This window comes from Cyclopterus lumpus, chromosome 18 (genome assembly GCF_009769545.1).
Source record: "Cyclopterus lumpus isolate fCycLum1 chromosome 18, fCycLum1.pri, whole genome shotgun sequence".
NCBI classification, from domain to species: Eukaryota; Metazoa; Chordata; class Actinopteri; order Perciformes; family Cyclopteridae; genus Cyclopterus; species Cyclopterus lumpus.
In genome coordinates this window covers 2,949,155-2,961,569 of record NC_046983.1, presented here as the reverse complement: position 1 = coordinate 2,961,569, position 12,415 = coordinate 2,949,155, and the positions used below count along the sequence as shown (strand labels likewise).

The window sequence follows — 12,415 nt, the reverse complement described above, 5'->3', positions numbered from 1 at the left end:
TGAGGCCACGGGGCTCAGACACGCGGTGCACGGTACACGATACACGGTACGCGGTGCACGAGTACACGGTACACGGTACGCGGTGCACGAGTACACGGTACACGGTACACGGTGCACGAGTACACGGTACACGGTGCACGAGTACACGGTACACGGTGCACGGTACACGGTGCACGGTGCACGAGTACACGGTGCACGGTACACGGTGCACGATACACGGTACACGGTGCACGAGTACACGGTACACGGTGCACGGTACACGGTGCACGATACACGGTACACGGTGCACGAGTACACGGTACACGGTGCACGAGTACACGGTACACGGTGCACGAGTACACGGTACACGGTGCACGGTACACGGTGCACGATACACGGTACACGGTGCACGGTACGCGGTGCACGAGTACACGGTACACGGTGCACGGTACGCGGTGCACGAGTACACGGTACACGGTGCACGGTACGCGGTGCACGAGTACACGGTACACGGTGCACGAGTACACGGTACACGGTACGCGGTGCACGAGTACACGGTACACGGTACACGGTGCACGAGTACACGGTACACGGTGCACGAGTACACGGTACACGGTGCACGGTGCACGGTGCACGGTACACGGTGCACGGTACACGGTACACGGTGCACGAGTACACGGTACACGGTGCACGGTACACGGTGCACGAGTACACGGTACACGGTGCACGAGTACACGGTGCACGAGTACACGGTACACGGTGCACGAGTACACGGTGCACGAGTACACGGTACACGGTGCACGAGTACACGGTACACGATACGCGGTGCACGAGTACACGGTACACGGTGCACGAGTACACGGTGCACGAGTACACGGTACACGGTGCACGATACACGATACACAGTACACAGTACACAGTACACAGTACACGGTGCACGAGTACACGAATACATCACGTAAAGCGAACATCTTACTGGATGATCTGCACGTCGGACGCATTGAAACGACACACACACACACACACACACGCACACAAACACGCACACACACACACACACACTGTAAAGCTATCCTCTCTTATCAGCAGCGTTCTGGCTCCTGAAGCGTGAAACGACCCCTCCATCACTCTGTCAACTCCTTTCTTTTTCTTCTCATCCTCTCTGCTTACGTTTCTAATTTATTCTGAGTATTACATACACATATATATATATGTATGCTTCCTCCCTTTCTCTTTCTTTCTCTCTCACTCTCTTTTCTGTGCCAGGACCATTTCAGGTAATCAGCCACTTACCTCTCCCTCCTATTATCCCGTTATCCCCGGGGCACATACCTTCTCTCTCTCTACACACACACACACACACACACACACACACACACACACACAGTCTCTCCCTCTGCATCCTCCCAGAGAGGAAGATTTTGTATTTTTTTTTTTTTGTTGGAGGGGTTTCGGAGGCAGGGGGTCAGGTTTCGTCGCCACGGTGAGGGGTCGGCTGGGTCTAATCTGGGCTCTGATCCCCTCTCCGCTCCCTGGAGACCCCCACACTAACCTCATGTAATGACCCCTGATTAGGAAGGCTGCCTCCAACACAGCACAAAGAGGGGCTTTCTGTGGGGGCTCCATACACACACACACACACACACACACACACCTGAACATTCCCCTGCTCTCAACCCAAACAGCAAAATACAGACGGGCCTCGAGGTCGGTGATGTCGCCTGCAGTCGGTTCGAGTCCCGTGTTGCTCAGCGGCCGCGCTGCCGAATCGCCTTTGAGCAAGACGAGCGGGCCTCATACCTGCTGCCCCCTGTCCGTGACCCCTGACCCTGTCTTTCACATCCATTCTGAGGCCGATTCAGAAGAAAGAAAGAATACCAAGACGTGCAGGGAGGTCAGCTGGGCAGCGTGTGTGTGTGTGTGTGTGTGTGTGTGTGTGTGTTGGCAGCCCTCCATCCTGTTTTCTGGGTAATAAAACTCAGTCAACAGCAGAAGCCAAACAACATCAACTGGAGCGAAAGAATGAGCGACTGGCTTACAGTCTGACCCACTGGACCAGAACCGTTACTCCGTTACTCCGTGTGTGTGTGTGTGTGTGTGTGTGTGTGTGTGCATGTGCATGCGCGCGTGTGTGTCTGCCCTCCTCGTGGTTTGCGTTTTCGGAAAAACAATCTCCACACAGCACATTAGCCGTCGGTGGAGCCGACAGAGCCAGTTTCCACATAACCCGGCGTGAAGCTCGGAAACTAAGTCCTCCAAAAGGAGCCACGGCGGACTGGTTTTCCACTACCGGGGGGGGGGGGGGGCGGGGGGGCCGGGGGCGGGGCGGCCGGGGGCGGGGCGGCCGGGGGCGGGGCGGCCGGGGGCTCCCACATCAACAACAACAACAACGTCAAAACAAATGCATTTTTTCCTCGAAATCGCCGCGTCGAGGCCTCGGTGTCGCCCTCTCGGAGACGCTCAGACACATTTATGGAGGTGCTAGAAGTCTTCCAGACATGCCGCTCGCTCGCCCCTTAACCCCCCCCCCCCCCCCCCCCCCCATTCTCCATTCTCTCTCTCTTTCCCACATTTTCCTTCCCCCCCCCCCACACTTTTATTATTGGAACCATCCCTAGATTTAGTAAAGCAGGGAGGGTTAAAACAGAGTGAAATAAAAGAGTAAATAAAAGAGACACGTGGAGGGATCGGCCTCAATTGGAGTGTCACTTTCTTTTAAACCTGACGTCTTCAACCTGTTTTCCTCTCCGTCTCCTCCACACCTCCGCCAGCTTTCCTCTCCTCTCTTTTCTGTGGTCCCGATCAACTGTGAGATGTGTTGAGCTTCCATCACACGTTCTCTGGTCGAGGGAAGAACGTCCAGAGGAAACGTTCAGCTGTTTCCGTTCTGTTTCGATTTCTCCTAAATTCACCAAAACGTTAGCGTTCGAGCTGCATATTTAAAAACACAACGTTGAAGGAACGACTTGTAATACAAGAAGTAATCGTCTCAACGTAATGACGTTCTTTTATTTTCTCCCCTGTTCACCTGCATGCAGCCCTCATGGCTCGTGTGCTTCTGCTCATCACCAGTAGAGGGCACTGCTCCGTCTTTCCCCTCTTTTTAAACAGCCTCTAAGGTCAAATTAAATATATAAATATATATATATATATATATATATATATATATATATATATATATATATATATATATATACTGTATCGCTGTTGTCTTAAGAAAACCTTAAGGCTGCAGTTCAGGTGTGTTGTTATGTTACCGTGACAACTGTGTGAAGAGATATTGTACAGCAAAATGTACTTTAAAGTACTTTTTTACGCGGAATGTTACTTTAAATAAAACTATAAGTTAATTGAAATCCTGCCAAACACTTTTATCTATGTGCATTATATTGAGCTTTTGTTTAATCATATATATTTTGTGACTAAAATATAACGTAGCATGACAAGGAAATACTTGTAAAGTACACTCGTAGTGAATTAAATGTAAAGTTACTTTACATCACTGACATACTGCGAAAATAGCGATGTACTGCATTCAAAGATAAAATACAGCAAGTCATTGATCTCTTCTCTATGAAGATTTATATATATAAAATTGATATATATATATATAATATTTATATATATATAATATTTATATATATCATATTTATATATATATATATATATATAAATCTTATATATATATAATATTTATATATATGTATAAATATTATATATATATAATATATATATATTTTATATATATATATATATATATATATATATATATATATATATATAGGATTTATATATATATATATATAGGATTTGTATATATATAGTAGTTCTTCCTTGTCAACAAAGCAAATAATGTTCTGGTTGTGATTATGGAAAGACTTATGGACAGGAGAAAGAAAGAAAACGTTTTCTTTTTAAAGGAAGGATGAAGGGGCAGGGAGAGACGGGAAGAGGTGGGAGTAAAGAGAGAGGGAGAGAGAGAGGAGGGAGAGGAGGGAGAGAGAAGAATAAAGGAGTCTTTACATGTCTGTGGAACCAGCAGCTCGCAGCACTTTCACATAATTTAAGACATATGGACGTTATTAAGACAACTGTGTCTGTGTGTGTGTGTGTGTGTGTGTGTGTGTGTGTGTGTGTGTCTTTGCGCTGCAGGCTAACAGAAGACAGTCACGTTTGTGGTGCAGCAAAATGACTGAACAATGCCCCCCCCCCCCCCACACCCCCCCCCCTCAGAGTGACACTGCATTAAAAAAAAGAACGAAATAAAAGAAACTGCATTTGATTGGCAGCCAGGCCGCGCAGGGAGAGATACCATGTGTGTGTGTGTGTGTGTGTGTCTGACCTATAGTTACCTTTCAGAGTCTCAGCCGGCACACACACACACACACACAGCGACTGACTGTCTCACCGGTCCTACAGTAGCTCAACTCTGCTACTCCGCTCCGTCTATTCATGAATGTGTGTGTGTGTGTGTGTGTGTGCGTGTAGGAATAGTTAAAGTACTCGCCCAAATTGACCAATTATTCCTAATCCAGTGCAGACGGGTTAAATGGCAAACATTTACAGCGTTACACAACCTCGTTTTGGCTTAACGAACATTTTCTGTCTTGCCGGCTGGCGACCGACAGTCGAGTCGTGGACTCGAACCACCGGGGTGATCGATCCATCGGGAGAGTAATCAAGTGATCAAACGACTGATTGGTTAACCCAGTGAAATGACTGATCACCACGACGACGACGCCGACGACAACAAACACATCATTGACGGACTCAACCAGCTACATGCAAGACAGGAAGTCGTCCTTGATCGACCAGTAACCACAGCAACCGTCACGTGACATCATTCCTCTGAGTTCCCGATCCGGCACTCCGACTACCCGGACCCGTCGGGATGCCGCATGGGGGGGGGGGGGGGGTGCATTGCTTTCTAACAGTAGGAAAAAAAGTTGTCGTTCGCACCTCATTTTCCGAGGTCAGATAGTGTGCGTCGTCCCCTGGGGCCCCGCTAGAGGACTAAATAAATAAGAGTACACGTGCCCAACTGGTGGCTGAAACATGGACCTCAGGAACCACATGTACCCTCACTGGCCTGGGATCAGATCCCACTAGAAGCTCCTTCCTTCCCTCCCATCCTCAGGTCGTTATAACCACGTTATGGTTACGTTTAAAACATATCGCAGTAAACTCCTTTTCATTGTTCAGGTCAGACGAAGCTGTTTCGGAGGAGATTAAGCATGTAATTTTGCAGCATCCCATCAAAGTTATGCCCATAAGTCTACATTGTGTAGTTTACTTTATCAGCACGCTTATAATAAAGTAGAAGGGAAGGCCATAAACATTTTTTTTTTTTAAAAGAACCCGCAACAATAAAAATTAATTGAGAAAAAAAGTGCAATTATGAGTTTGTGCAGGTTTGGAAAAAATAGGAGCTCGTAAAAAAAATAAAAATAAAACATAAGTGCTTCAAAATTGGCGAAATAAAGTGAAACAAATCTACACGTTGAACGTTCAACCCGGGCGAGCTTAACTCGCATTTACAAAACGGGGGCTCGACCGCGTTCGGCCTTCTCTGAGATTTACTGATCAAATAAAACCGAGCGTCTGTGGGAAGTTAACGGGAGGAATCGGGCGGGCCTTTGTTCACGGGGGGGGGGGGGGGGGGGGGGTTCATCGCCCCAAAAAGACTGAAATGAACCGAAGGAGCCGCGGGAGCGTTATTTATCCTAATAAAGTGTTAGCGACTGATTCATATGGATATAAAATCATTTCTAAGGGCGGTTGTTGGAGTTTAAATCAAATGAATGTTATTTTGTCCAAACGACACTGGCGACTGGTACTAAGGAATACTACGAGCAGCCAGGAAAGACATAACCCCCACCCCCCACCCCCCACCCCCAACCTTTCTGCTGACTACAGGGAAAAAACCTCCACAATGTATAAGTGAGGGAGGAGGGAGATGTCTGTGGAATGGGCATCACAGGAATTGGAAGTCTTGGTGTAATTCAAGAGAGAGACAACAGGGATTAAAGTGTGAATAAAGAAGTGCGCGTCGTCCCCGTTGGTTTGTGGACTCCGGTTATGAAGCCTGGAGTTCGGCATGTTAGCCGTCGCCATTTTGTTTTTGTTTTTTTGCAACTGGAAGTGGAGCTTTAAGTACAACCCACTGTGAAGCTTTAACACGTGAAGCATAGACTTCTATACAACCAGAGGAGTCGCCCCCTGGTGGTCAGTAGAGAGAATGCAGCTTTAACACGTGAAGCATAGACTTCTATACAACCAGAGGAGTCGCCCCCTGGTGGTCAGGAGAGAGAATGCAGCTTTAACACGTGAAGCATAGACTTCTATACAACCAGAGGAGTCGCCCCCTGGTGGTCAGGAGAGAGAATGCAGCTTTAACACGTGAAGCATAGACTTCTATACAACCAGAGGAGTCGCCCCCTGGTGGTCAGGAGAGAGAATGCAGCTTTAACACGTGAAGCATAGACTTCTATACAACCAGAGGAGTCGCCCCCTGGTGGTCAGTAGAGAAGTTTAAAGCACTGCCACATTGGCTTCTCTTCTCTGTACTGGAGGCTGCCGTCTGGTTGCAGTTACTTATAGTTTCTACAAAGGGTTGGAGGTTTGTTCGTTATTGAAATGTGTCCCGCGAAGATGGACGACATGAAAAGTCAAAGAATCACAAAAGTTATTAAAAGTCATTCTGTGCAAGAAATCGATGTCTGCACTCAATTTCCTCCGATACCTTTCAAGATTTCATCTGGAGAAAGAAATAAATTCTCTCTGCTTTCTGTCGGTGTGCCAAGTCATACAATTTATGAGCATCTCTTGGAAATCCTTGGGTGATCTATATCCTGTCTGTGCGGTACGTGTCTTGATCACACCTGTTTCTCTGTCTCTCCAGGTGTTTGCCAAAGTGTTTAGCCACGAGGCTTTGGAGTCCTACCTCCCGAAAATCCAGCAGGTCATCCAGGAGAGCCTCCGAGTGTGGAGCTCCAACCCGGAGCCCATCAACGTCTACAGGTACGGCGGGCGTGGAAAAACCAGTTCATGAATGTTGTTGTTATTGTGCTTACGGGTTGGTAAGATGCTGGTAGATATGTCTTCATAGTGGACCGGGATATTTCTGCAGAAAGAGACACGACTACTACGCTTAGAAACATGGACGCGGTGTATCGAAGCCTCATCATGACGACGGAAAGCATAACAATTACAAATTACAAACAATTACAGACAAATCGATGACTTGATTTAATCGATCGATCTGTAAAACTGACTTTCAAATATTTAGTTTGCCAGATATGTGCTCATGGGTTTCTCACAAATAGGTAAATCAGCGTGAAAAAGCATAAAAATACGAACAATCTAAAGTTTAAACATTGACAGAAAGATTATCGATTTAGGCAGAAACGTCTTCAGGTGCAAAAGGTATCAAGGGGCAGATGCATCATTTGAGGTAGAAACAATATGTGTTGTGTCGTTGTATGTAAGCATTCACCAGAGGAGACATTGTGAGTTTCTATCTATGGCAAATAAGGCGAAACATCATCAGCGTAGAAACTTCTCACCTGCAAGAGTCATATCGCACAAAGGTCTTTTGTAAAGAAAAGGCTGCTGAGAACAGCTGTGAAGAAGGGCTGTAAACACAGCTGATTGGTTGTCATTCCACAGGGAGAGCCAGAGGTTGTCCTTCACCATGGCGGTGAGGGTGCTGCTGGGATTCAGGGTGTCGGAGGAGGAGATGAGGCATCTGTTCGCGACCTTCCAGGACTTCGTCGACAACCTGTTCAGCCTGCCCATAGACCTTCCGTTTAGCGGCTACCGGAAGGTACGTGTCGACATCCTCTTCTCCCCCTTTTTTTAATATTCAAACCATTTGCTCCGTGTTTTTGTCACGGAATATTTTAAATCTATTCTCTTTATGCTAAGCTCTAGTTGCTAATGACCTGACACATAATTAGCACCTCAATCGTGCTTCTCATCTTCCCTTCCTGTAACTGAAGCGTTCGTTTGAGGGTACATAGAGGCTACGACGGGGTGGGGGTGTGGTAGGGGGGGGGGCTCCTTTTAGAGAAATCTATGGCATCCGGTGTGAACTTTGGCTTTTGCGCGTGTGTTTGCAGGGTATCCGCGCACGAGACACCCTGCAGAAAAGCATAGAGAAGGCCATCCGGGAGAAGCCGCTGTGTTCCCAGGGGAAGGATTACAGCGACGCGCTGGACGTCCTGATGGAGAGCGCCAAAGAGAACGGCACCGAGCTCACCATGCAGGAACTGAAGGTAACCCCTCGATCGACACGCGGGCGCGTTAAAACAAACACAAAGTCGTGCACAGTGAACGCACTACTCTCTTGTTTGTCTAGCAGGGCGCTGCCAAAAAAATGGAACCCGTCACGGAACACACACATCGGCAATTATTGTAATTTCTCTAACAAATCATCTTGGCATCATATGCGATGAAAGTGACTTACGATACACATCTTTTCTGTAAAATATGACTGCGGGGATGCTGACTTGATGCCCGTAGGCGGTAGTAACACACGCAGTCGTGGACAGGCACACCCTCTATTTACCTATTAAAGTAATTCTGAGGAATTCTGTGGAAACTCAACTCTCTCTCTCTCGCTCGCTCGATGTGGTTTCTGGGTTACGTCCAGGGCCAAAAATAAGTCAACACTCCCCCTGCTAGGGGTCTGAAAGAGGCCTCCTGTACGCACACACTCGCAGACACACACACACACACACACACATGCGGTGTATAAATACACACACACAGTGAACTGGGGAGCCCCTGTCGCAGAGGCCCAGGCTGAAGCACTCTCCTGCAGCTTTCTGACGCACGCATATATAACACACACACACACACACACACAGACGCGTCGGGTGAGGCATAAATGTGTTTTGACACAGATGATGGCCGATGTGAGGTTTATAATAGGAGTCGTGCTGCCCGGTCCTCGGCGTTATTTGCCTCAATAATGGGCTCAGCCCGACGTGCTAAATGCCGTTATTGGATTTGAACGTCATATTTACAAACACGCTACTTTTCAGGAATTGAACACAACATGCTTTTTATTATGTATTGACTTTATTTTTGTTGGCAAGCTCGAGGTGTAAGGTGGTGGATTTGCTTACAATTTGGCTTAATACCGACGAGCAAAAAAAAAGAGATGAAAATGACCATCCTAAAACAAGCCGGGTGAGATTTACCAATCGTAAATGGGGTATTTTGTATTGCTACCGCCTTCAAAACAGTAACGGTGACTAGGCTTCGGCACACAAGACTACCATCTATATTTCCACTCTCTCCAGGACCCTTTATTCAAGTAACAAGCCATCAGTAGCGGAGGCAGAAACCACTTGGCGTGCCCACAAAGTAAAGACAACGCAATTCAAACGCCCTCAGTGCAGTTCTGCACTCGGTGTTCACTCGGTGAACTTGTGACCAGGGCTCAGAAGTAGGAATAGCTCGAGACGAGCCAAAAAAAAGGTTTGAGGAACTGGCGCGCTGACACGCCATCTCGCCTCTCTGTCGTCCCCCACAGGAGTCGACTATCGAGCTGATCTTCGCTGCCTTCGCCACCACGGCCAGCGCCAGCACCTCACTCATCATGCAGCTCCTCCGCCACCCGCCCGTCCTGGAGCGCCTCAGGGAGGAGCTGAGAGCCCGGGGTCTCCTCCACAATGGTTGCCTTGTTCCAGGAGAGCTGAGGCTGGACACCATCGTGAGCCTCAAGTACCTGGACTGCGTCATCAAGGAGGTGCTGAGACTCTTTACGCCCGTCTCGGGGGCCTACAGAACCGCCATGCAGACCTTCGAACTTGACGTGAGTAGCCGAGTAATTTAATGATTTAATAGCTCATTCGACTTCTTGGCCCCATTCTCATCATACGTCAGCTGATGGAGTCTTTCCAAACGGCACATTCATCTTCACATCCAGCATCTTTTGGAATTTTCTGTCCAGAATAAGAACTAAGGCTAAAAAGACTTCTCTTTTCAAATGAATGGTTCGTTAGAAGCTAGAATACAGTCGTCTAAGATCTTTACGAAGATTTTATTATGACGAATAAAGAAGAAGAGCTTGATCAATCTACAGGAAACTACCACAAAACACAAGGTTTTAAGGGCACATTTACATTCTGACGTTCCCTTATTCATAGCTAGTATGAGTTACAAGAACGGGAATCAGAGTTTGTTTCGATTGCACCCCTTGCAGACCCGCTAACAGGCTCCATTTTCTCCATCTTCCTTTCTCCAGGGAGTGCAGATCCCAAAGGGCTGGAGCGTGATGTACAGCATCCGCGACACCCACGACACCTCGGCCGTCTTCAAGGACGTGGACGCCTTCGACCCCGACCGCTTCAGCCAGGAGCGGGGGGAAGACAAAGAGGGACGCTTCCACTACCTGCCCTTCGGCGGCGGCGTCCGGTCCTGCCTGGGCAAGCAGCTCGCCACCCTCTTCCTCCGCATCCTGGCCATCGAGCTGGCCAGCACCAGCCGCTTCGAGCTGGCCACCCGGCAGTTCCCCCGCGTGGTCACGGTGCCGGTGGTCCACCCTGTCGACGGGCTCAAGGTCAAGTTCTACGGCTTGGACTCCAACCAGAACGAGATCATGGCCAAGTCGGAAGAGCTGCTGGGAGCGACTGTTTGAAGGGCGGAGAGTTGACGAGTAGGGGGAAGTGGGGCGGGGGTGGGGGGGTGGCAGGGGGTTCAAGTGATGGAAGAAGTCTTTAGGGAGAAGATTGAAGGAAGGAAAGAAAGAATTTCAGAGTTATTTTTTCTTCTCCACCTTTTCTCTGCCAAGTCAGAGGTTTTCCTTTTCAGACTAAAAGAAAAGCAAAAGTCCTTCGTTTGATGATCGGGACTTTTCCTCTAAGAAAGAAAGAAGCTGCCAAAAAAGTTTTTAATTAATGCTCTATTCTGTGTATTTTATTTTATTTTTTAAAGAAATATTCAAACAAAGTGTATGTACAAAAAAAAGCTATGTAATATAATTTGAAAGAGAATGGTGGGTAGTGCACAACGGGAGGAAGAGAAGTACGGTGGTGCTTTTGGTAAAAAATGAAGGGTTGGGAAAGCAAAAGTAAAGACGGTTGAGGAAGGAAGGCGAGATGGATGAAACAGGGTATAGGATGAAAGAATAGGATATTTTAGCATTTCGCTTGTGCTTAATCAAATGCAGTGAACCATTTCAGTTGTCGATCAGGGTAAAAGAGATGGATTATAGACCGATAGTTCTAGATTTGTCCGGTCAAATTTGATGAATTTTAAAGCCAGAATCTTTCACGGCCCCCTTTTCCGACATACAACTGTGGTGGCGTTGTGTTTTCCATCAAAGGTCCACCGAGATTAACTTTCATTCATTTCTAATTGTTTACGTGCAAGTTTACAAATGCAGTCAAAAAAGGAATTCGCAGCACATTGGGAAGCGAGAGATACAGTTATACCGGCTGCTTGTTGTCACTGACGTTTTGAATGGATGTAAATGGGCAATTTTGTTCAATGTCTTCCTTTTTTCTCTCCGTTTTTTTTTTTACAATCCTGTCCTATGCTGTTCATAATCCTCCTATTGCTTCCAATGTATGTACCGTACAGTAAAATAAGCTTTAGTTCTTAAATGACCGACATTACAAAGAAACAAGAGGAAGGAGAGCAAGAGTAAGAGGGGCGGAGCTTGTATTCGGTGTCTGAATAAAAAAAATTAAAAAAAACAGGGGAAAAAAAAAGGAGAAGAAGAAAATAAGATTTAGAAGCGACGCCATCCTTCCTGAAAGTTTTACTGTCTTCTATCTCCGGCGACAACTTCCAACAACTTTCTTCTTCCGACCTTCCGCGACCCGCTGATTGCCCCGATGCATCGACTCAAAACGTCGCCCGTATTTATAACAAATCACAGTAATCGTGGTGTTCGAAACTCAGGTGCAGAGTACATTTAGACATTGTGGTGGATAACGGAAAAAATATATATATTTAACTCTGACTGACTGCACGTAAATAATGAAACTTAACTCACTGTCGCGTAGTTTCAGAGTAGGACCGATTACTTTTTTTGGGGGGCAAATCTGTCAATAACTTTGCCTTCAGTCCACATAACTAAGGATATCAGGGGTTTCCAATAACACATGCTTCCACTTGACTTATTAGCGTTACCTTATGCAACTTTTTTGCCCCCCCACCGAGGAAGCAGAATCAATCTACATGAATTTGCAATTGTTGGTCCCGCAAAAAGATTTTAAAAAAAAGGCCCTAAAAATCAAAATCAATGAGCAGCGAGGTCCAGAACCGACACTTTTTAAGTTGCATTGAGATTGCGCCCTCCGGGGACGGTGACGGTGACTTTACCCCCGCGACCAGGATACGATCAAAGGACTTCCTGAGCTGGAGGAGGTCGGAAAAAAAAGTGAGACGGAGGGATGAGGTGGAGGTGGAGAAGACCTCC

At 47.1% G+C, this 12,415-nt stretch overlaps 1 protein-coding gene across 2 annotated transcripts in view; it reads left to right on the top strand.

The window, feature by feature from the left end:
- LOC117747540 (cytochrome P450 26B1) overlaps positions 1-10,627 on the top strand; it is a 21,090-nt gene extending 10,463 nt beyond the window's left edge. For both annotated transcript variants that reach the window (XM_034556864.1, XM_034556863.1), the window contains 5 exons: positions 6,881-6,999; positions 7,648-7,804; positions 8,100-8,255; positions 9,521-9,802; positions 10,235-10,627. In XM_034556864.1, the coding sequence (XP_034412755.1) occupies positions 6,881-6,999; positions 7,648-7,804; positions 8,100-8,255; positions 9,521-9,802; positions 10,235-10,627 (1,107 nt within the window). The remainder of the gene's footprint in view (positions 1-6,880; positions 7,000-7,647; positions 7,805-8,099; positions 8,256-9,520; positions 9,803-10,234) is intronic.
- Positions 10,628-12,415: the final 1,788 nt, after the last annotated feature.